This window comes from Fukomys damarensis, unplaced genomic scaffold (assembly GCF_012274545.1).
Source record: "Fukomys damarensis isolate Sample0158 unplaced genomic scaffold, DMR_v1.0_HiC HiC_scaffold_16, whole genome shotgun sequence".
Classification (NCBI taxonomy): Eukaryota; Metazoa; Chordata; class Mammalia; order Rodentia; family Bathyergidae; genus Fukomys; species Fukomys damarensis.
The window spans coordinates 60,211,500-60,236,227 of NW_022900928.1; the positions used below are offsets into that span (position 1 = coordinate 60,211,500).

General features: G+C 39.6%; 3 protein-coding genes across 7 annotated transcripts in view; 2 read left to right on the forward strand and 1 right to left on the reverse strand.

Moving 5' to 3' along the window:
• The window catches only part of Nkapd1 (NKAP domain containing 1), a 13,560-nt gene extending 409 nt beyond the window's left edge, over positions 1 to 13,151 (forward strand). The window contains exons 2-7 of one of the 4 annotated variants that reach the window (XM_010610698.3): positions 147 to 275; positions 1,302 to 1,378; positions 4,086 to 4,186; positions 7,852 to 8,001; positions 9,400 to 9,453; positions 10,501 to 13,151. In XM_010610698.3, the coding sequence (XP_010609000.1) occupies positions 1,310 to 1,378; positions 4,086 to 4,186; positions 7,852 to 8,001; positions 9,400 to 9,453; positions 10,501 to 11,008 (882 nt within the window). In that variant the 5' untranslated portion in view covers positions 147 to 275; positions 1,302 to 1,309 and the 3' untranslated portion in view covers positions 11,009 to 13,151. Of the gene's footprint in view, positions 1 to 6; positions 276 to 1,301; positions 1,379 to 4,085; positions 4,187 to 7,851; positions 8,002 to 9,399; positions 9,454 to 10,500 lie in introns of those variants that run through there. The other 3 variants (XM_010610700.3, XM_033764325.1, XM_010610699.3) reach the window with 3 other exon arrangements.
• Positions 13,152 to 13,156: 5 nt separating this feature from the next.
• Timm8b (translocase of inner mitochondrial membrane 8 homolog B) lies at positions 13,157 to 14,943 on the reverse strand. Its single transcript, XM_010610705.3, has 2 exons — positions 14,765 to 14,943; positions 13,157 to 13,446 (listed from the first exon to the last, which is right to left on the reverse strand). The coding sequence occupies exons 1-2, from the start codon at positions 14,927 to 14,929 to the stop codon at positions 13,279 to 13,281; spliced, it is 333 nt and encodes a 110-aa protein (XP_010609007.2). The 5' UTR covers positions 14,930 to 14,943; the 3' UTR covers positions 13,157 to 13,278.
• The window catches only part of Sdhd (succinate dehydrogenase complex subunit D), an 11,417-nt gene continuing 1,632 nt past the window's right edge, over positions 14,944 to 24,728 (forward strand). The window contains exons 1-3 of one of the 2 annotated variants that reach the window (XM_010610706.3): positions 14,950 to 15,072; positions 19,039 to 19,155; positions 21,404 to 21,548. In XM_010610706.3, coding sequence (XP_010609008.1) covers positions 15,021 to 15,072; positions 19,039 to 19,155; positions 21,404 to 21,548 — 314 coding nt within the window. In that variant the 5' untranslated portion in view covers positions 14,950 to 15,020. Of the gene's footprint in view, positions 15,073 to 19,038; positions 19,156 to 21,403; positions 21,549 to 24,728 lie in introns of both variants that reach the window. The other variant, XM_010610707.3, reaches the window with a different exon arrangement.

Genomic DNA, 24,728 nt, shown 5'->3' on the forward strand with positions numbered 1-24,728 from the left:
GGCAGTCCGGAGTCCGCGCCCGCACCCCCGCTGGCCTCAGTCGCGGAGAGAGATCTGCCTGTCGGTCTGGGCTGGGGGAAGGCAGCCGTGGCCTGGGCCACGGGCGAGGGCACATTAACCGGTGGGAAGCCTGCGTTTTCACGAAGGACTCGGGTGAAGCTGCAGAGCTGCCTTTGAGCCCTGACTCCTTGGCTTCCTGGGTCGGAGGAGATCTTGTAATGGAGTGGTTCCTCGTCTCACACTAACAAGATGCCTGATTTCCTCAGGATCGAGGGGTGAGTGAGCATTGGGGTGGTTGTGCAAAGCCTCTACGAGCTACACGTATGAATATCTTTGACACTTAGTTTTTGGAAACTTCTGTGCAAAATAGGAAATAAAATTCCCTGCCTTAAGAAATTTAGGTCATCTTTGCATTTTTGTTATTGTTGAGGCTTTTAGTTTCTGACACTCAAATCTAGATACTGTATTTTTTTATTGAAAACTAATTTTGAGATTTGAGATTTGAATTCTAATCTGGACATTGATATACATCATTTGCCTGGGATATGTGACCTGGGGCAAGTTACGGCTTTTTAAGGAAAGTTCACCTACAAAATAGGAATACAGTTGACCTTCTGGTATCCAAAGTTCCACATCTGAGTTCAACTAACAGCCAATTGAAAATACTCTGAAAAAATTGCATCTGTACTGAACATGTACAGACTCCTTTCTTGTGATTATTCTTGTGATTATTTCCTAAACAGTGCAGGATAGCAGCTATTTACGTAGAATTTACATTGTTTTAGGTATTATACATAATCTAGAGATTATTTAAAATATGTAGGAACATGTACATAGATTATATACAAATGAGAGATGTGAGCATCCTTTGATTTTAATACCTGTGGGCATCCTGAAAGCAATTCCTTGTGGATAATGAGGGACTGTTTGGCTTCATTAAAACACCACTTGCGGATTAAATAAAGTGATACTCCTGAAAGCATTTAATTGCAATCTTGTACAGTTTCAAAGAATTCCGATGTAGCTCAGCTCCTTTGATCCTATATTAATTGTTGTCAGGCATTTCTGTCTTTTAATGGTGAAGGAAAAGCTGCTTTTCAGGACCTTGACTTCAAATTCAATGACCTTTACTTCATGCTTCTTTAGAAGAGAAGGAAATTATTTATTATTATTATAATTTGGAGCGGGTACTGGGGATCGAACTCGGGACCCTGCACTTGTGAGACAGGCACAGCACTACTGAGCTAAATCCCTGGTGAGAGGAAAGTTATTATTGAATGTTATTGATTGATTAATTTCAGAGTAAAGAATGTCCCGGGTTCCGCTGGGGAAAGTCCTCCTGAGGAATGTCATTCGGCACACAGATGCTCACAATAAGGTGAGAGGTATAATACAGTCCTTCCCCAATACTTAATGAGGGGACATGTTGCACCAAGTGTTATTTTGGCAGGAGATACAGAGATGAAGAAATAAATAATTATGGTACTGTTTGATGAATACTATATTATAGAAACATTTAGAAAGTTTTGTTTTTATTTGGTACTGGAGATTGAACTTGGGACCTAACGCTTGTGAGGCAGGTGGTGGCACTACTAAGCTAAATCCCTGGCCCTTTAAGTGTTTTAGACCACTGAGGAAGGAATAATGAAATCTGTCTTATAAAATCAGAAAAGATTTTATAGAATGAGTGATACATGGGCTACTGATGCTTGAACTGGTTCTTTTTTTTGTGGGGGTACTGGTGTTCCAACTCAGGTTCTTGTGCTTGTGAGGCAGGTGGCAGCAGCACTGAGCTAAATCCCCTGCCTTTGTACTGATTCTTGATGAATGGGTATACGTTTATCTGATATGAAAGGTCATTTTGGCATCAGGCATTAATAAATGACAGAAAGAGCATGGGGTAGAGATATAGGTTGGTGGTAGAGTGGTTGCCTAGCATGTGCAGAGGCCTGAGTTCGATCCTCAGCACCACAAAAAACAGACAAATCATAAATCATGTAGGATGTGGCAGGAAAGTTGATAGAGAATGTGCTAGGAATGGGGTGGTGCAATCCTATAATTCCAGAACTCTTGGAAGCAAAATAGGAAGATTCAAATTTCAAAATCACCCTGGGTGACTAAGTGGATTTAGCGAGACACTGTCTCAAAAAATAAGAAAAGAGGGTCAGGGGTGTAGCTCAGTGATTCTGCCTGCTTTGCAGGCGCAAGGTCCCGAGTCCAATCCTCAGTACCCAAAAAGAAAAAAAGAAAAGGGCTGGGTATGTAGCTTAGGGCAAAGAACCTGGGTTTCAGTCCACAGTACTGGGGGAAAGAAAGGCATAAAGGAGATAATGCCAGAAATTAAGACATAAGTGGCCAAATATAGTGTTGGTCTGTGATGTTTGGAGATTACAGTTTTTTCCTCTAGGCAATAAAGAAGTCATCATATGTTTTAAACAGTGTGGCATACTCATATTTGTATTTTTGAAAGGTAATAACTGGTTAGGGAATAGATTAGGTGGGAAGAAACAGTAGGGAGAACAATTAGGTGATTGTAATGTTGCAGTTGAGAGATGATGAGGGTTTGAGTGAAGGCACATCTGCAGGGATGAAGAAGAGGAATTTCAGAGATAGAATCTCTGGTAAAACACTTAGTGACTAATTGGATAATAGTGGTAGGAATGGAGTTAAATATAATCACCTTGTGTGACCTAGGAGAGAGATAATGATCACATTAATTAAAATATGGAACAATAGCAAAAGATGAAATATAATTTGTTTGATTTGAACGTATTTATGTTGAGAAGCTTACAGTTAAAAATTCAAACTTGGAAGAAAGAAAAATTGGGGCTAGACATGAGTTTGAATTATTGGTTTATAGGGAGATGATAGAAGTTATAGTAGATAAGGTCACCTAGGAGAATACATATAATGAAAAGAATGCCAGACCCTATGTGTAGTTTTTTCAGTGAACTATGGTAGTGATTTGACCATAAATATTGTTACTGTTACATTACTTGACTTTTCAGTAATGGGTGAGTATATAATTGTTACCATGCTGCCTAATCAATTGTATTAACCAACTCATATGATTTGAGATTGGTAGCTAAAAAAGATAAATCTGAGGTAAATCTAGCACATATTTAACAAGTTATTCAGGAGGACTTAGAAATAAAATGTGTTCATGTTCTTTGAGCATTGTAGTCTGATTTTTAGGAAGTTCTCTATCAAACATACTGGCTTTTTTTTTGTACCGGGGATTGAACTTGGATCGAACTTGGATCCACCTTGCAAGGCAGGTGGCGGAACCACTGAGCTAACTCCTCAGCCCTGGCTTTTTTTTTTTTTTTAGACAGTCTCACCGTGTAGCCCAGGCTGGTCTTGAATTTGCAGTGCTCCTCCTACCTCAGCCTCCTGGGTGCTGGGATTGCAGGCATGCGCCACCAAACCTGGCTTATACTGTTACTATTTTTGACAATAATTATAATGTGAATATGATGTGTCATGTACCAGCTCCCCATGAGGAATATAGTCATTATGTACTGCAAACATGTACTAATAAAAAATAAAAATTGAAACAATTATAACATGAAAAGTGACAGCCTTAGTGAGTTTCAAAGATTTGTTCTTACAAATTTTTAAAAATTTTGTTAAAATCTCTTAGCTTTTGTTTCTTCACAGTAAAATGTAGTTGTACCTGTTTTGCTTTGCTTATAAGAATGGTCAAAGTTCAATCAAAATGATACAATTAAAATCATATTATATTGGGCCAGGATTTAGCTCGGTGTTGCTGCTACCTGCCTTGAAAATGCAAGGTCCTGAGTTCGATCCCTGGTACAAAAAAGAAAAAACATCATGTTGCATTTTAGAGACATGTAGGATTACACATTTTATAGTTGAAGAATTTCCTGTATTTGAGATTTCCTAGACTGGACTGTTTAACAACTTTTTAGAGAAACCAGAATATATTTTCTAAGTGCCTGATCATAGCTTAGGCCTAACTTAGTAATTAGTGCAGACTATAGTTTTAGCTACTGTTTTGTACAGTAGAATGCTAATTTTTAGTGACTTATTTTTATTTCTTTCTCTTTGTTAAAAAATATTAGATCCAGGAAGAATCAGATATGTGGAAAATAAGAGAAATAGAGAAACAGATGGAAGATACTTACCCGGAAACTAAAAGGAAAATGTTACCCAGCAGTTCAAGGTGAAGTTGCATCTCTGAGAACCAAAATATTTCTCATCTTTTTCAGAATAATCAGTTTTTGTTACAAACATTGTGATATACTGTTGAGCATGGTGGCACATGCCTGTAATCCCAGAACTAGGGAGGCTGAGTCGGGAGGATCACCATCAATATAAGGCCAGTCTGGACTACATATTGAGTTCAAGGTCAGCCTGAACAACATAGTGTGACCCAGTCTCAAAAAATCAAAAATAAAAATAAATGGGCATAACATTGTAATATATTAAGATAGATCTCTATGTTATTAAGGATGCTCCATTTTGCAAATCTAGACACAAACATGAAGATAATAGTTGTGGATAATGCTATCATACTTGTGGCCAAACTCTTTGTATATACAATAGAAAACTTAAAAATTCTGTCTTGGACAGTTGTGAATGTTTAGGGTTCTGTGAATTGCATTCTTGCTGGATAACTTAGCTTAAGGTTTTCTGTTTGAACCTAGCTGGTCGCTTAACTGTTCAATCATTCCTTTCTGTTTTAGTCTTTCATTCATTCTTTTAGCATTTTCTTTATCCCATTACTCATTATCTTTGTCAGGTCAATAGCCTTTCACATTTGGTTTGTAATAATTTGTGACTGTGAAGGATTATACAGGGATTGTTTTTTACCTGTGGAGCTATAGGAATGTCCAAATAATAGGGAATGTGTCTTAGGTCTCATGGCTGTTAAGTGTAGGAGGGTGTGTATGAAAAATGAGTGTGTGTAGATGGGCACAGTGCTCACAGATCCCAGCGCTTGGGAGGCTGAGGCAGGAAGATCACCATGAGTTTGAGGCCAGCCTGGGCTACATAGTGAGTTCAAATCCAGCCTGCCTACATAGGGAGACTCTACCTCAAAAAAAAAGAATGTAAAATAATAATCATGACTTCTGATACTATATAAGGAAATCAATAGTGAAATTTTTAAAGCATATATGCTTATGGATTATGTGTAGTACTTTGATGTATGATTGGGCATGCCCGAGTTGCTTCATACAAGAAGTAATTAGGTTTTACATGGTAAAACAGAGTCTCAGCATAAAAACATATATGTTTCAGTTTTTTTTTTTTTCTTGTGGTGGTCCTTTGAGAATTTAGAAGTATAGTTTGCATAGATGGTGATTTATTTTGTATTAGTTTTTCAATTTTAAGTAGCAGTGTTTCCAGAAACAAAATGATTGCTTTTTTTTATTTTTGGTACTAGAGGTCAAACTCGGGACCTTGTGCTTGTGAGGCAGATGGTAGAACCACAGAACTAAATCCCAGCCCATGATTGCTCTTTTAGAGTACTCTACTAATGTCTGTCAGGGTGAATATACCTCTTAATGGATAAGTAAGAATCTAATAACTTTTTAACACATGATCTTTTCAGGAGTAGGGATTTTGAGTGTCTTGTGTACAGTTGTATTCCTACCAGGTAGAATAGTGCCTGACATACAGGAAGCCCTTAAACAACTGATGAGCTGGTTTGTTGGCTGGTTAGTGGACATTGTAAATAGGCTGAATCAGTGGTTCTTTTTTTTGGGGGGTCCTACCTGGGATTTAACTCGGGACCCTGTGCTTGCAAAGCAGGCGGCGGTATCACTGACCCCAGCCCTTAGTGGTTCTTGATTGTTTGCATACTACAACATTCCCCTGGGGTAGGCCTTGTTCCCACTGTTACTGTGATCTTGTTACAGCAAGTTGCTGGTTTGCAGAGGAAGGGGATGTATTTCAGAATCTCTAGGGCAGTTTAAAGCATCCTCAGCTGTGATTACGTTTTTAGAAACAGCAATAACAACAAAAATATGCCCAAAGGGCCTTACCTACCCTCTCGGCTAACTAAGCCAAATATATTACTGGGTTTTGGAGTGCTAGAGTCTCTTTTTTCGAGGTGGTTTCTAGATTCTTTCTGTCCTGAGCAAAGAATTGGTAAAGACAAGCACAAACAGTAGCAGAGTTTTATTAAAGGTAGGAAAAATAAAAACCAGGCTCTGCAGAGTGAGTTTGGGCCAAGTAAAAGTAGGGAAAGAAGTACACCCTACAATGTGAGGGTGGCCACCATGCAAGACAGCATAGTGGCTGTGATTATGTTTTGATTTTTCTCTTTGCATGTGTTCCTAGTTGTGAATTAGTAAATGAATGTGGTAGTAAGCTTGATTATGTCAACTTGATTGGCCCTGGGATCTGCTGGCAGGAATGGCAGAGCACATTTTGGGTATGCCATGGAGGTATATCTTGGGATCTGTCTGGTATCACACCCCTTCCTCTCTGGCACTATTCCCCTTGTGCTGCTTTGTGGCTGCCATGATCTGAGCATCTTTGTTCTCCCATGCCCTCCTGTGATGGTTCTTAGAGCAGCCACCCCTGTACTGAATCCCCTTGAAACAGTGAGCCAAAATTAAACCTTTTCTTTTTTAATAGTTTTAATTTGGGATAGGGCATATAGGGTATATGTGTCAAATTGGGAGGGAGGGATTACAGACATGTGCCACCTCTCTTGGCTCTAGGTATTGGGTTGTGGGTATTAGGTATTGTATCCTAGTGATGAGAAATTATGGCATGACACAGTCCAGGTGTGATTTCATCTACAGTAGCACCTCAGTTCATGAATGCGTCTGTAAACAATTCAGCTTGCAAACAAAGCCTTCAGCAAAATTTTGCTTCCATTCACAACTCCCCCTCAGGTGACAAACACAACCATAGCCATCTTTCCCCAAATCATAAAGCAAATTAAGTTTGTACACTGAGGTACCACTGTATACACTGCAATAGGATAGGTAGTAGTGGTTAAATTTTTTTTTCTTTTTCCACACAGAGTCTTGCTCTGTAATTCAGGCTGGTCTTAAATTGTATAGCCCAGGCTAGCTTTGAACATGTGGCAATCCTCCTGCCTCAGCTTCTTCAGTGCTGTAATTATAGGCGTGTACCACCATGCTTGTCTTTTAATTGGTTTTTATAAATAATGTGTTAGTCACCTTTTTGTTACTATAATAAAATACCTCAGATTATTAATTTATAAAAGAAGAGGTTTATTTTGTCTCACAGTTTTGAAGATCCCAGTCCATTGATTGTCTCCATTGCTTTGGGCTTGTGGCAGTGCAGTACCTCATGGCAAGAGCACATGGTATAGCAAAATGGCTCACTTCATGACCAGAAAACAAAAAACAGAACTAGGAAGGGGCCACAGTCCCATAGTTCCCTCCTCCATCCTGTGACCTAAAGACCTACTGGTAGGAATCACCTCTTAGTAGTTCTGCCACCTCCCAGTAGTGCCACTTTGGGCACCAAGCTTTGCATAGGCCTTTGAGAGACATACCAGATCCAGACTATGGCAGAGAGGAATAGGTAATATCCAACATATGTTATCATTTCTTTTTTTTTTAACTTTTTTTTTTTTTTTTTTTTTTTGAGACAGGGTCTCACTATGTAGTTAAGACTGACCTGGAGCTCACTGTGTAGCCCAGGCTGGTCTCAAACTTGCAGTGATCCTCCTGCCTCAGCCTCCCAAGTGCTGGGATTACAGGTGTGCACGCCACCACGCCCAGCCTTTTTTTAACTCTTAAGTATAGTTTGTTTTATTCTCCCTTCAAGGTATTCTTTCTTTTATAAAGTAACTGCATGGATTGTTTTGAAATCTAAACATTTTTCTGTTTTCTTCTGTAGCCGGATGCGTAGTGATGGTTTTGATGAAGAAAGTCAGAGAGAATACTGGAGGACAAAGACTGAAATTTCTGGGGCACTGGAAGATGATTTTCTTAAGGCTAAATCGTGGAACAAGAAGTTATATGACTATGAAGCTAACATGCCAGACAGGTTTGTGACTCAATTCCTGAGACCTTTCATGATGATTGACCTGAGAATGCATGTTGGTCAAAATCAGTGGTTCCTACACAAACTTGTACACATGGTTTGGGCTAGTGGCACCATGATTACCTTGCAAGTACAAGGTCCTGAGTTTGATTCCTGGTACCCCCCACCCAAAAAACCCCCTGTATACAAGGTAATCATACTGGTCAAAAAGTAGAAAACTAAGTCACGCACAGTGGTACAGGCCTGTAATACCAGCTACTTGGGTAGTTGACTTAGGACAATCATAAGTTTGAGGTTAGCACAAATTAGCAAGATCTTGCTTCAAAAAAAAAGAAAGAGGGTTGAGGTTTCCTGGAGTCAGTTCCCAGTACTGTGCCAAAAAACGGCCCATATATCTATGTACTGATGAATAGATCAACAAAATGGGAAATCCATACAATGGAATATTATTTGGCAATAGAAGGAGTGAAGTACTTAAAAGTGGTAGAACATGGTTAAATCTTGAAAAACTTACTGAGGTGAAAGAAGCTAGACACAAAAGGCCACATACTGTATTATCATGTATGTGGTATGTCTTGAATAAACAAGTCCATCAAGACAGAAAGCAGATTAATGGTTGCCAAGGCACTCTTATTTTTTTTAAGGGTTTTAATTTGGCTCATGAGTCACTATACTCTAAAAGGGCATCTAGGAGTGGTGGCGCACTCTGTAATTCCAGCACTTAGGAGGCTGAGGCAGGAGGATTGCTGCAAGTTCAAGGCCAACCTGGGCTACATAGTGATTTCAAGGCCAGCTTGAATTACACAGAGAGATCCTGTCTCAATAACCAGAAAAAGGGGGCCAGGGATTTAGCTCAGTGGTGCTGCCACCTGCCTCACAAATGCAAGGTCCGGAGTTCGATCCCCCAAACGAAAACACACACACACACACACACACACACACACACATGCAAATTTCTTGGTATGTGTTTTTGTTTTGTTTTTTTGGTACCATCTTGGTATGTGAATCACATTTCAATAAACATTTTAAAATTGTGGGCTGGGGATTTAGCTCAGTGGTTCCACCACCTGCCTCAAAAGCTCAGGGACCCATTTGACCCATGGTACCAAAAACAAAAAAACAAAAACATTTTAAAATTGTATTATTTTTACAAAAATAATTGTTCCATCGTAGACAGCATTAGAAAATATGAGTTCTTTAGTGTTTCTTAAAGAGGAGCATGGCAAATTTGTACAAATGGATAGAAGAATCTTTTGTCTGAAATGGTGGTGTACAGTAAAGAAAATGTAGCTGTTACAGAACTGTCATGGCTGTATATGCATGTGCTTCAACATCTTTCTAACTTTAATTTCCAAAATTTATGCTTTGCTTTAATAATAAATGTAATGTGTCATCTTACAGATGGGGTCACAGTGGTTATAAGGAGTTATACCCAGAAGAATTTGAAACAGACAGGTAAGGCAAATAGGCTTACTGGACAGTTAGAAAGTAAGATTAGTACAAAATCTGTACTATAAATTGTGTTCCAAACTTTCCAGAGGCTATATTTGCCACTGAGTATGTAGCTAGAGCCTGGTGTGATAGCACACACCTATAATGCCAGCTTCTCAGGAGTCTGAGGTAGGAGGATCACTTGAGTCCAGAAGTTTGAGTCCAGCCTAGGCAATGTAGGGAGACCCTGTCCCAAAACATGATTTAGTTGGAAGGCATTTCCTATTGGGCCTTTCCTTGATTGATGTTTGACATGTCTATAAACATTTTGGTTTTTATGTGTAATAGTTTCCCTTATCTACTGGGGATAGGTCCAAGACCCCCAAGTGGATGCCTGAAACTTCATATGGTATGAATCCTGTCTACACTGTTGTTTCCTGTACATTCATACCTATGATAAACTTTTATCTTTTCACTTTAAAGGAAGTATTCCATGGCTTCTCTTTGGCATATCTGCATTGCCAGTCTCACTACTCTTGTACAGTGGGGACACTAAGTAAAATAATAGTTACTAGAACACAAACACTACTATAGCATGACAGTGGCTCTGATAACCCTGATGGCTACTACACGACTAAGGGGGAGATAGCTGAACAGAGGTCTCAGGTGGGACAGAGGGATCATGAGAAATTTCATGATACTACTCAGAATGACATAGTTGAAACATGAATTATTTCTGGAATTTTCCATTTTAATATTTCCATTTATCTATGATTAACAATGGGTAACAAACCACTGGGTAACTGAAAACATGGATAAGAAGGGACTGGTGGTTAGTATTCTATACAGTAACTTAGTATGGCAGATTAGAATTTTTACCTTTTTTCCTTTTTTAATCTTTATTTTAAAGAGGAGAAAACAAAACCTCCCAAAAATAAAAGTAGGTAACTCTCAAAATATCCCTATGTCAAAGTTTTATTTAAAATTCAGATAACAATTTCTTGTCTAGAATGCAGAGTATTAAGATATACTTTCTACATAAAAGGTTATCTTTTTTACTTTTTTTCTCAGTAGTGAGCAGCAAGATATTACCAATGGGAAGAAAACATCTCCTCAGATAAAATCATCTACCCATGAGTCCCGCAAACATAAGAAGTCAAAGAAGTCCCACAAAAAGAAGCAGAAAAAAAGGTCACACAAAAAGCAAAAGAAAAGCAAGAAAGAAGCCATCGTTGTAACAGCGGATTCCTCAAGTGAGTTCTCAGAAGAAACTGGTGCTTCTAGTACCAGGAAAAGGAAGCAACCACATAAGCGCAAGAAAAAATCCCCAAAAAAGTCTCTTAAAAAACCAGTTTTATTTTTAGGGACAGAAAGTCATACTTCCCAGTCAGATGATTCAGCATCTAGTAGTTCCGAAGAAAGTGAGGAAAGAGACACTAAGAAAACCAAAAGGAAAAGGAGAGAGGAAAAAGTTCACATCCCTGTAGCTAACAATGAAATACAGAAAAGGACAAACAAACGCACAAATTGGAAAGTGGCTACAGATGAGAGATCTGCTGAGAGCTCAGAGGATGACTAAATGGGAAAGAAAACATTCTTGTTTCCCACTTGACTCTGGATATTTACAGTTCTTACATCTAGGGGTTTCTGCTAGTGACTCCTTCAGCACAGGGGGCCTGAGGTCGGAGCTGTTCTGTGCCAGCTGTACATGTTTCGACAGACTCCTTGTCTTCTATTTTGGCCTGTTAAACTTGATCCCCTTTTCTTGTTAATAGGGAATCTGGTATTTTGTTATGAAGGTTTCTTGAAGAGATTATTTTTTGCAATTAATCACATTTAGTGTAGAGTACATATATAGGAAATTAAAGGTCCCAGAAAACTAAAACCAATATTGACCTGGATACACCTGTTGGAATGTTGAATTGGGGGAAATTAAGAGCTGGGATAGAGAGAGAGATTGTAAGAAGTGGATGGAGAAGGGAACACTATGCTGCTGTCGTTTATATAGTAGGTGTCAAATCTAACTTGTCTCTAGCCTTGGTGCTTTGATCCTTCTGTGTTTTGATTTCATAGCTATGGTCTAGTTCACTTTATGAGGAAATGGGCATAAGAACAAACCTTTTCCTTTCATGATAATATCAATAGACAACTGTTGTAAGGGACTAGGGTTTTCTCAGATTTCCTTATAGCCCTAACATCTGGTAATTGGATAGTAAATGGTTTTGTAGTTCCATTGTTGTATATTGCCTAAATGGACCTGTGTTTGAAATTATTTCAGTTGTTGGAGGTGACATCTATTAAATGGGAAGAAGTAGGAGTCAGTTATGCAAATTATGTTCTGAAAGAGATTCAGAGCAATGGCTATTTAAATGTCTTTTTTTGGGGGGGAGGGGGCAGTATTGGGCATTGAACCCAGGGCCTTACATATACTAGACATTGATCTACCACTGAGCTATACCCCCAGCCCTGTTGTCCTCCTTATTCACTTCTAATTCTGTTCATTAATTTTATATTTTCCCTGAAACTAAGTTGAAATCCATTCCCAAATTAACGAAGCTTCTCAGGGACATACTTTTTTCTAGGCTGCTTTTGGATTAAAGTACCAGGTGGAGACTACATCTTTTCCTTTTGCTATACTATGATCCCTACTATGTAATTCTTATGAAACCAAAATATCACTGAAAGAAGGTTGATAGAACACAAGTGAATTTTTCATTATAGGAGGGAAGATGGAGTGACATGTTTTTTTCCTGGTTGTCAACTTTAAGAGCTAAGCAAAAAGCTTAAAGTCCAGATTTTTGGTCTTGAGATTCTGCTAAATTGGTAGAGTTCTAGAGCAGGTTAAGTTAACCTCCCTGGCCTTACTTTCCTCATGTGTAATAAAATACTTCATGGTAGTATAACAGTTTTAAGACACCAGCAATAGAATACAACTATGATGACATTCCATGAAGTGGTGGTTTTAATAGTTCTTAATTCTCTTTGTGGAACAGATTTCTAAATGCTTGGTTTTAAGTTACATAGTTGGCTAGAGGTGCCCTATTTCTTCATTATGAGCAGGTGCTACCTTTTGGGATATTTATTTGAAATATTAATGCTTTGGTACTCAATTGTTAATGTTCTCTGGAGTGTATTTTTATCCTTAGGATAAGTGGAGGTCTACAATGGGAAGAGTCTATACTACCTCTTAACCTTCTTGGAACAAATGGAATTTTTGTTGAAAATTTTTAGCATGTATTTTTTAGCACTGTTTTTATGCTCTAAAGTACTGATTCTTAAGCACAGATACAGGAAAGTAGGTCAGTGGAATGAAGCTCCTCCAGGAAGGTGGCCCTGTTTTGGGTCTTGATCTTACCCTCCACCCATACTAATAGGCTTAACTTTTTCCCGAGGAATACTTTTTTTTTTGAACACATTTATCTATTCTTGGCTGTGTAAAGCAATAAAACTGTTTTCTGTTCTTCACCTTTTTCAACCCTTAATTCTCGTCTATGCATTAGGCTAAGGCTTTGATGGCTAAAGATGGCTCTTCAAAACCTATGATCTCCCATTTCAACTAGCAGCCTTGGAACATATTTATTTCTAGTGTTCCTTCCAATCAGATATCTATGTTAAATCCTAAAATGGGATTTAAAAAAAAAAAAAGCGGGAGAATTCATTTATTGAATAGCTGATGTTACAACCTGGAATTTCTGAATTCCAAATAAATAAATAAATGTTTTGTACATTTGATCTGTTACTTTGTAGTACCAACAGACTGATGCTGACAGTGGGTTGACAACTCTTCCCCAGTGGCACTTCAATCTGAATAAGTCCTTTGCTGCTTCTGTTATTCTCCCAGGGGTTGGTCTACTGCCCTCCTTTCTGTACAATCTGAGCAAACCGACTGGTGATAGCAAAAGTAGTGTCAATGAAGCGGTCCACACAACTGGAGAGACAATTTTCAGTGCGAGAGTCTAGGCGATTCCCTGGCTTCTCCACACATTTATCCCAACATAGCTCCATGAAGTGATGAACCTAAAAGGAAAAGAAAATCAGTTACCACTGGGGTCTGGAAGTAGGCCTAACTTTGTCCCTTTTCTTTCTTTTTTTGAGACAGGGTCTCCATATGTAGTTCATGCTGGCCTTGAACTCTCTACATACCCAAGGCTGGCTTGAACTCCAAGTGATCTGCCTCAGCCTCCAGGCATGTGTCACCATGGCCATCCTGTTCTTTTTTTTTTCATGACCTGATAAAACTGTTCTCAACATGGAATTAACTATGGAATCAATTTGGATTCTTGTATTTCTTCACTTTCTAATTTGTCACCAGTATGACCCAGACCCTTGTCCCACAGTTGGTAAATCCCCCTTTCAGATCCCTAAGAAACCAATATAAAATGGAAAGATAGTATCAATTTAAACCATTTTGAACCATCATTGGAACCTAGAGTATGTCCTAAATTTAGCGGTCATGGACACATTTAAGAGTTTGATAGGCGTTATGGCCCACATTTATAATCTCAGCACTCAGGAGACAGGCTCCTGAGAAGAACTGTCACGAGTTTGAGGCCACACATAGTTTAGAGCCAGCCTGAACTACAAAGTGAGAGAGTTTGATGAAGGTCATGGATCCCTACCCCAGAAAATGTCTTCACTTAAGACTGTTCAGGCTCAAAGTTTCTAGTGGGGGTTCCTGCCACACAGCCTGCATCGTCAGTACTCCCAGAAAAAGAAAACCATGTACCGAGAGATTACTTTTGGGCGGTAGTCTATTCACTCGGGACTTTAGGTGGGTATGATTAGAAGTTCAAGGTCATGCAGCTAGCAAAAAGAGAAGCTTGGGGTGAACATGCCTAAAGGTCTAAAACATGGTCCTAAACAAAAGTGTACACTTGTTTACCTCAGAGCCCACCTTTGTCCAAAAATGTTCTAGTACTCATCGTTCTAAAATACAACATCACAAACCATTTTCACAATCTAGCGAGACAATGGGCGACGGCGGAAAAAAAAACCCACATAGGCCGGCCCTTCAAGGGGCAGATCAGACAGATCTTCCTAGTGCCAGCCTAGAAGGGGTCCAACCACGTAATAAGGCTCCCCTGTCGGTAGACCAAACCTTTCGCTATCCTTGGCCTTTTCTTCTCACGCTGCGCTGGTTTAGCAAGCATATGAGCACCATCGGCCACCAAAAACATCAGGGCCAGATCTCGTACCATGCAAGGGGAATGGGATGCAGCCAGTACCGCGCACCGAGCCGTCTGCCTCACCGCCCCTCCAGAGCTCCGTCGGTATGGGGACCTGTACCTCACTCTCCTTTCCCTCCACTCGCAAGAGCTGATACCCGTCCGTGCACCTGTGCAGTGAACTGCGCCTTCTGCTGTTCGGCCGCCACCATACGCTGCAACTCCGCTTCGTCCGCCTCACCCAGGTCCGCCATTGTCAGAGTAAAGATTAGGATTTCGGGAGAGAGTGTGCGCATGTGCGACCGGCGCGCGGCGCGTCTTGACTTCCTGCTCATCTAGCGTTTCCTCCCCGCGTTTTCTTTTGTTGTCACGGGGTAGGATTTGTACTTCCGGGTTGATGGACGACCTTGAGGCTTCCAAAGCGAGATGGCGGCTATCCTGAGGCTGAGTGTCCTCTGCGGTGCCCAAGGATCCCGAGGTGAGGGGTTCTGTCAGCTGGAGATGCCTAACACAGCAGGGAAAGTGGTTGGGAGTGACAGCTTGTTTGCCAGGTGATGAGAGAAGTCTTGAGAAGGAAGGAATCTATCATTTCTTCCCTTCATCCTCCCAGGCGCCTGTCCAAATCTCAGCAATGACCACCGTCGCCTACGGGCCCAAAAGTTCATCTCCCCTGCTGACGTGATGATAGGATAATTTTAAAGAAAGCTCTCCCTGGAAGTTATACCACATAATAATTCTTTTTTGTTTGTTTTTTCCATTTACTGGTTTTTAAAATTTGTTTTATTTTGTTTTTTGAGACAGGGCTTCACGAGTAATTGAGACTGACCTGGAACTCATTGTGTAGCCCCGGCTGGTCTCGAACTCACAGCGGTCCTCCTGCCTCAGCCTCCCTAAGTGCTGGGATCACAGGCTTGCGCCACCGTGCCCGGCTTCCATTTACGGTTCTTAAAATGAGCCCTGCCCCCGAATTGAGAAAGAGAATTAGGATTTGAACCTCAATACAGTACTTGGTCTTGCCTGTTTGCCCTAGGTTGGTATGTTTGTATATGGGTGTGGAGGATCATCGGTTCAATAATCATTTAACTGGTCATTGGTTCTATACCAGATACTGTAGAAATACAGATATGAATATAAGATGATTCCTACCATCACAGTGCTTTCATTTTTTTAAAGAAAAATGCACTTATGCGTAATCAACATAAAGCAAAAATTTCTGTTGTACATAATTTAGTAAAGTTCAAAGAAAGAGTATGTTAGCTGTGTTTTGAAAGGATTGTCCGATCTTCCTCCCCCCCAATCTTGATTCTTAAAGACATGTACCTGATTTGAGTCTTGAGGATAAAGAAAGCCAAGGAAAGAAGGACAGTATGGTTAGAGGTACTGAAATGACTAAAAGCAAAGATGAAGACATAGAAGCTGCACAGTATGAGAGAAAACAAATCAGATAGTTGGTGAGTGTGAAGGTCAAGGGGAGAAATGAATTTAGAAAGGTAAAGTGGAATTAAATCACAGAAGTTTTTTTTTTGTTTTTTTGGTACCTGGGATCGAACGCGGGTCCTCGCGCTTGCCAGGCAGGTGGTGGAACCGCTGAGCTAAATCCCAGGCCCATAGAAATTTTTGTTTTTCATGTAAGACCTTGCACAAGAACTCAACTACTGAATCTTTTTTGTTTGTTTGTTTACCAGGCATCGAACCCAGGACCTTGTGCTTGCAAGGCAGGCAGAAGCACCACAAGGCTAAATCCCCGGCCCTTGAATGTCATTTTGAGATAGGATCTGGCTGTGTAGCCCAGGTTGACCTTGAACTTGTGTTGATCTTCCTGCCTCACCCAAGTGCTCAGGCATGTGCCTGAGTTTGAGATTGTCTTGCTAAGATGCCTAGACTGGCCTTGAATTTGTTATCCTTCTGTCTCATCATTCCAAATAATTTCAGGCCAGTGCCACTTTGCCTGCCTACAAAAGAACTTATCTTGGTAAAACATTATACACTTACTTGGTATTGAAGTGTAGCCATTGCTTTGCTTTGTTTTGTTTTCCTGAGACAGGATCTCACTGTGTTCCCCAGACTGGCTTACATCTATCTCCTTGGCTCAAGCAATCCTGAAAGGTAGCCATTAAAAAACTTGCAGATTCAGTTTCAATTTGCCATTGATAACAATGTAATAGGTGGCCATAGTGGAAAATGAAGCAGGCCCAGATTGAAGTCAGAGAGATTTGACACTGTTGTAGTCTAGGCAAGGTGAAGAAGACCTAAGCTTGGAAAAATAAAAAGGAAAAGGGAGATTGTCTCAAGAAATATTAGTAAGGGCTATTTAGCTAAGTGGGGATTTAGCTAAGTGGTTCCAACTGCCTGCCTCAAGCACAAGGTGCCGAGTTTGATCCTTGGTACCAAAAAAAAAAAAAAAGAAAAGAAAATATTAAAAAATAAAGATAAAAAATAAATATTAAAAAAAAAAGAAAAGAAATATCAGATTTGGTGATTTATGTATTGGTACTGGGGATCAAACTCAGGACCTTGTGCTTGTGAGGCAGGTGGGGTGAAAGTGAGCTAAATACCCGGCTCTGGTGAATAAATTTAGAGGGAATGTCCTATATTATTTCCAGATTTCTGGGGTAGTTTAAAGGGTGCGTAAGGTGTCATTAAATAAAGTAAGGAACAAAATAGGAAAAAAAAGTTTGGGAAGAAATATGAGTTGAAGGATTTCAATATAAGCATCTCTGTGGAGAAGTTCATGTGGCAGTTAAACCAAACCTGGTGAGGTATTAGGGTAAGAGTCACAAATGTGGATATTGTTAGTTGATAGGTAAGTGAAACTATGAGAGTAAATGAAAGGCTTTGGGTGGGTATAGGAACTGAGGATAACAATGGGCAGTTAAAGAATCCTGGGGGAAACAGCAGGAATGCAGGAGAAGACTGATATGGTATGATCAGAGTATCAGGAGAACTAACAACAAGAGTTCTGGCCAGATGAGGTGGCACACACCCGTAATCCCAGCACTCAGGAGGCTGAAGCTGGAGGATCGCCACAAGTTCAAGGCCAGCCTGGACTACACAGTGAAACCCTGTCTCAAAAAACAAACCAAAAAGTTCTAAAGTCAGAAAAAGAAGGGGTTCCCAATGCCAGGCGATCTAGCAAGGCCCAATAAAATTACAACTGAACAGTTAAGTATTGTCTATGGTTATGTGCAGATTGTTGGTTGTTCTCTACTGGAGCAGCTACAAGGAGTGTAAAAATATTTCAGAGTTAAAGGATGGAAAGTAAGGAAGTACTTTAGACAGCACTTTACAGAAACAAGATTGGAAAGAGAAGAAAGGAGGGGAAAGTTCATGGTTGTTATTTACAGGACATGGGTCAAGAGAATCGTTAAATATGTTTACATCAGGTGAGGAAAAGTGGCCAAAGGACTTTAAAGAAAGAAAATAAGAAATTACCTTCTTTGTGTTTCTGTGCCTTTAACATTCTTTTGTACCTGGGATCGAACTTAGAACTTTGTACTTGCAAAGCAGATGTGGCAGAGCCACTGAGCTAAATGACCGTCCCTGTGCCTTTAACATTCTGAGAACTGTGCTAAACATCTTGTGAGCATTATCTGATTTTTTATATAGAGTATTGTGAAGTAACTGCAGTTATTTCCCATATAGAAATGGGGAAATTGAGATTTGTAGAATTTATTTAACTTAGTTGCTTGTCATGTCACACCTAATAAGTGATATGGCTGGGTGAATTTAGCTCTTGCCTTTTAACCAAGAGGCAGGACCTAAAATGGGGCAGAAAGGGATAGTTCAGGGGTACAAGTGGAGTGCAACTGTAATCCTATCTATTCTGCAGGTTGCAGCAGGAGAATTATATGTTTGAGGCCAGACCGGGCAACTCAGTGATACCCTATCTCAAAATAAATAAAACTGGGACGTAGCCCAGTGCTGTACGCGTTCAGTCTCTAATACTGGATATGTGTGTGTAAGTATGTAAAAATAGAGACAGGGCTGGAGATTTAGCTCAGTGGTGCTGTTGCATGCCTTGCAAGTGCAAGGTCCTGAGTTTGATTCCTGGTACCAAAATAAAAAGTAAGTGGAGACATTAGAAAAGAAGGTCGTAGTTGAACTTTCCAGGCTGGACTGAGTTCTGTGAGAGCAGACTATGTTCTATCTTGCTCCTATGCCAAGCACAGTCTTAGATTTAGTAAATATTAGATAAATAGATGAATAGATGGAACCATTTATTTAAAAAATAAACAAAAGCAAAACCCTTTTATATAAATGATTCATTGATTCCTCAGTCTTTTGATGGCTACTTAGTCCAACTTTACAGTAACTCAGTGAAATGATGCTGTCCTAGTGTTATAGATATCACCTGTTTAAGACTAAGCAGCTTGCTTTTTGTCATTTAGAAAGTCTGTCAGTCCTGTTAAAGAAGGGGTGCTTGTGATCTCGTTTCTTTCCTCAGGTCTGTTCCTTCGAACTCCAGTGGTCAAACCTGCTCATGTCTCAGCATTTCTCCAAGACCGACTTTCTCCAGGGTGGTATGGAACACAGCACATTCACCTGACACCAAGCCGTCATTGTATGTTTTCTCCAACCCCTCTGCTTTCTGGGTTCTGATCATCTTTAGCTGAACTATTTATCATGCCTTTGGCAGGACTTGATGTGTGTTACATTTTGAACTTGAGATTTGGCCAGACTCTCATGTTTGCCTTTGACAAATGAAGACCTAATTTATAGCTTGGGGCAGCATGGTTAAATGGTGCCATTTATATTTAGAGAGAATCTTCTGGCCTAAGTCTTTAAATTTTTAAAAAGCTTTCTTAAAATAGCTCTGTAGGATTGCTGCCCCACTATAGTCAAATTACTTTTATTTTAGGTAATGTGATGGACCAGTTGTGGATGATTGAGATAGTTTTACAACTCGTATCTTCTGGGTTGTATCATGTATATTGCTTTTCTTTTTTAGTTTGATTTAAAACCCTATATTTCCTAAGTAAGTATTGTTTAGCTTTTATTCACATAAGTCTTAGAAAATTTGAGGGTGAATAATGATGAGTGTATTTCCATTTTTAAAGTCTGAAGAGGTCAGTATTCAAGACTTCTTGATTTTTTTTAAAAAATTATTCTTATTTTTTGGTACTATGAATCAAATTCAGGGCCTTGTTCTTGCTAGGCACGAGCTATGCTGCTGAGCTGCATTCCTGCCCCCCTCTCTTGATTCTTAATTCAACCATGTAAGTTATATTTGAGTTAGATTAGGAGAGTGTAATTTTTTTGTTGTTGTTTATTTTGTTTTGCTTTTTAAGACTTTTTCTATCTTTGAAAAGGTTTTATTTGGCATTGATTTGCTTACTTCAGAGTCATTCTGGAGAAGCATTGAAGAAAATGTCTTGAAGTTGTATTCATGCTCCTTTTTTTTTTGGTACCAGGGATCAAACTCAGGACCTTGCACTTGCACAGCAGGCAATGACATATTCGTGCATTTTTATATATGTGCCTATGTGATACTTTCTGGGAAGAAACTTCCTTTTCTTATTACATTCTAAAAGGAGTGTGGAACCTCAGAAAAAGATAGCCTCTCAAAGAAATGTTTAAAGCCCATATAGTTTTTTTATTTGTTTGTATTTTTTGTGTCTCACTGTTTTGGACTTGTTTGTAAATAATGGGATGGGAGAACCGTGATCCTAAAAGGACCTTAGACCTTTGCTTCTCTTTGAGTTAGTTGAATTAATTTTGTTTTAGGTGGATAATATTCATTACTTTCAAAGAGTAAAAGGTAGGGCTGGGGATTTAGCTCACTGGTTCTGCTGCTTACCTCGAAAGCGCAAAGTCCTGAGTTTGATGCCTGGTACCAAAATTTAAAAAAAATCCCCCAAATTAAAAGGTGCCATTAAAGCCGGATGTGGCATCACGTGCCTATAATTCCAGCACTTGGGAGACTGAAGTAGATGAATCACCATGAATTTGAGGCCAGCCTGGACTACCTTGAGTCCCAGCTTGAACTACATAGCAAGACCCTATGTCAAAAAAAACCCCAAAAAACCTTTGTCAATAAACAAGTATTATTTTATTTTATTTTGGTACTGGGGATTGAACTCAGGACTTTATGCTTGAGAGGCAGGCAGTGGACCACTGAGCTAAATCCCTGGCCCCAACAAGTGTTATTTTAAAGGAATTCATCAGGCATCACTGACTTAAGTTTTTAAGATATCTGTATTTCACTGAAGTCCAAAGTTGGCTTAATTTCACAGAATTTTCATCTACCTTGTGTAGAAGTAAAGCAGATCTGTTTTCTCATTAGTATATTCAGGTATTAAGATATTCTTGAACTAAAGGACTTCAGAGAAAGGGTACAGTGTTAAATCTTATCTGTACTGTTTACTTTTTTTTTTTCTTTACGGTACTGGGGATCGAACTCAGGACCCTGCACTTGCCCTGGCCCCTGCTCTTTACCTTTTTGTTTGTTTTTTGTTTTTGTTTTTTGAGACAGGGTCTCACTATGTAGTTGAGACTGACCTGGAACTCACTTTGTAGCCCAGGCTGGTCTCGAACTCACAGCGATCCTCCTGCCTCAGCTTCCTGAGTGCTGGGATTACAGGCGTGCGCCACCATACCCGGCTGCTGTTTACCTTTTTGTCAGTTTAGGATGGTCTCGAACACAGCGATCCTCCTGCCTCAGCTTCCTGAGTGCTGGGATTACAGGCGTGCGCCACCATACCCGGCTGCTGTTTACCTTTTTGTCAGTTTAGGTTATTAAGTGATAAATGTTGGATGTGAGAGATGTGTATATCTTCCTTCAACTCTTAGGAATCTTTTCTTTTTTGTAGCTGGTTCTAAGGCTGCATCTCTCCACTGGACTAGTGAAAGGATAGTCAGTGTTTTGCTCCTGGGCCTGCTTCCAGCTGCATATTTGAATCCTTGCTCTGCAGTGGACTACTCCCTGGCTGCAGCTCTCGCCCTCCACAGCCACTGGCAAGTACAGCAGTCCCTTCAGTGTTACGTTGCCTGCAAGCTTATCTTATGTATTGTAGATGAGGGAGAAGTTGAATGAGATATTCAAGACCTATGCAAAACTTAAATATAAACAAAATAGATATATCCAGATTTATATATTTACATCCCTAGTTGATATCTTCATTTCCGTATTTAGTAGGTATTTTGAATATAGCATTTATTAAACTGAGTTTCTGAGCTTCCCCCAGATCTCTTCCTCTTATACTCTTGCATATCTGAATTAACAGCACTTCTCATCTGCTCTTCCTTGTTCAAGCCCAAACCTGTCATTATCTTTGATTCCAGGTTTCCTAACTTGTCCCCTTAGTGTCTGTTACCAACACAGCAGCTCCAATAGTCTTATGTTAATTCAGGACAAGACATTATGCTTCTCAAAGCTCTTCTTTATCTCCTTTTCTTACTTAGACTAAAAGAATTCTTACAGTGGTCTACAGACTGTGGATGATCTAGAGAACGATTGGTGCTTCATGCCTCTAATCTTAGCTCCTCGCGGCTCAGGAGGCATGAGGATGTAGGTTGTATCATGGGCAGCATAGTGAGACCAGCCTACCGCCCCCCATTCCCTGCGCCTGACACATCCTAGACAAGTGCTTTGCCACTGAGCTACACCCCAGCCCATTTTTATTATTTTTTTCCTTTTAGACAGGGTTCACTAAGTTGCCTGGGTTGGCCTGAACTTATTACTCTTCTGCCTCAGCAGGGATTGTAAGCATGTGCCATCACATATTGCTAGATATTTCTTTTTTTAACCTACATCGAATCCCTCAATTCTTCAGAATTGCGTTACTTTTGTTTCATTGCTGAGACAAAATACCTGACACCTAAAGTTAAAGGGGAAACGGTTTATTCAGCTCACAGTTTGTAGAGATTTTAGTCTATAATGGACTGGCTCCAAGGCAGGGATGGCAAACAGGCATTGCAGGGGAGAAACAACATGGCACACACAAGGTAGCAAAGGTAATGAGTTTAACAGTGTCATTCTGCCCCTTTTATTCAGACTACAGAGATTAGGCTGGTGCCAAATCAGTCGCTTATGTGTAGTGGTTTAGTGATCACGCTCCCTTAACCCCTGCATCACACATTCTAGATTCAACTGCTTCTGAAAAAAAAGTCCCACCTCATCTCATGAAGCTTTGGTGGGACATCTAAACACAAAGCATAACAAGAACATAACCTGAGTTGTGGCTTGATAGCATATCCTTGTTCATAAGTCTAGGTTAAGCCAAAATAGCCTTGCCTAGACAACTTCACTTGCCTCCTGACTAGTTTTTTGCTTCTGTTTGTCCTCTCTTTCTGCTGTCCTTTTGATGTACTATAACCAGAATGACCTTTTTAAAAAAATTACGTTTCTCCAAAGATGACATACAAATGGTAAGTTATATACATAAACAGTTGTATACCTACTTAAGATGGCTGAAGTAAAAAAGATGAGTAATAACACGTTTTTCTGAGGATATAGAGAAGTTGGGAATGTAAAATGTTGCAACTACTTAGGAAAACACTTTGGTAGTTACAACAAAAGTTACCATATGATTCATCAATTGTACTTTTAATTATATGCCCAAGACTGTGTGTCCTCACAAAAACTTATACAAGAATATTCATAGCACATTAGTCATACAGTTCAAATGTTCATCAACTGATAAATTCCTAAACAAAATATGGCATATTGTGGAATGGAATATTATTCAGTCATACAAAAGTGTGAGGTACTAATATCTGCTACAGTATGCATGAACATTAAAAGCATACTAAATGAAAGCTTCACACAAGAACCACATATTTATATGATTAAATTATTTTTTGATACCAAGGACCAAACTTGGGACCTTGTGCTTGCAAGGCAGGTGGTGGAACCACTGAGCTAATCCCCAGCCCTTGTGATTTATATGCAGTGTGCAGGATTGCCTGGTGCATGCCTGTAATCCCAGCACTCTGAAAGGCTGAGGCCAGAGGATTGCAAGTTCGATCCAAGCTGGAGGTATTAGCACCTCAGTAAGGTTTTGTCTCAAAATTATTAAAAAAAGAGACTGAGGATATAGTTTGGTGTAGAGGCCCTGGGTTAAATACCTAGTAACACACACATGTATGTACACACCCACAAACACACACACATACATTGAATGCATAGAAACAGAGCAAATCACTGGTTTGGTAATGGGCTAAGTGGTAGAGTTTCTTTTTTGAGATGGTGAAAATGTTCTGGAATCAAATGATAATGATAGTTTACAACTTTGTGACTGTACTTGGTAAGTGTACTATCACTGAGCCACACACCCAGTCCCACTATGACTATACTGAAAAACCACTGAGTCATGGTTTAAAAAGATGAATACCTTCTTTTCCTTTTTCCCTTCCTCCTTCTTTCTTTCCTGCCCTGGAGATTAAACCCAGGGCCTCATACGCTAGGCAAGTACTCTGCTATTTAGCTACATCTCTAAGTTCCTATTTCAAATAAAATTTAAACTCCTGAAGGCCAGGGATTTAGCTCAGTGGTTCTGCCGCCTGCCTCGCAAGCTCAAGAACCCGAGTTCAATCCCTGGTCCCCCACCCCAAATTTAAACTCTGTTCATTACTTTTCAGGCCTGTTAAATCTGCCCCTGCTTTCCTCTGATCTTTGCTTAACTCTTGTGCTCCATTCACACTAACTTCTTTACTGTTTCTCAGAGATGCCAAGATCATTGTCAGTTTCTTGTTGGAATGTTCTCATTCATGTCATCCTTTCTAATATATTTCTTCACACTACACCTTTATTTACTTTTCTTTTTCCTTCATAGAATAAACATTCTTGAGAAGGTGACATAGGGACCAGAAATAAAACTTTGGGCTCTATAAAAGTAGAGAAGCCAGTTAATTTATTATATTCTAAACACTTATGACATTTTCTGGCACTTAATATCTGCCTAGTAAATTCTTTTTTAATTAATGAAAAACCCCAAAGAGTATTTGTATTAATTGAGAATGATATTTTATAAATAGAGGAACATTTAGTTACTGTTTCATAAGTGACTGTGGAAAATTGAACTCTAAAGAGCAAAGTTTCTTTATTATATAAGAAATTCTTAATTCCTTAATTTTGGTTTAGATTTTACTTCTGTGAGTTGCTTTGGTTTATTGTCTCAAAAAAAAAAAAAAAAA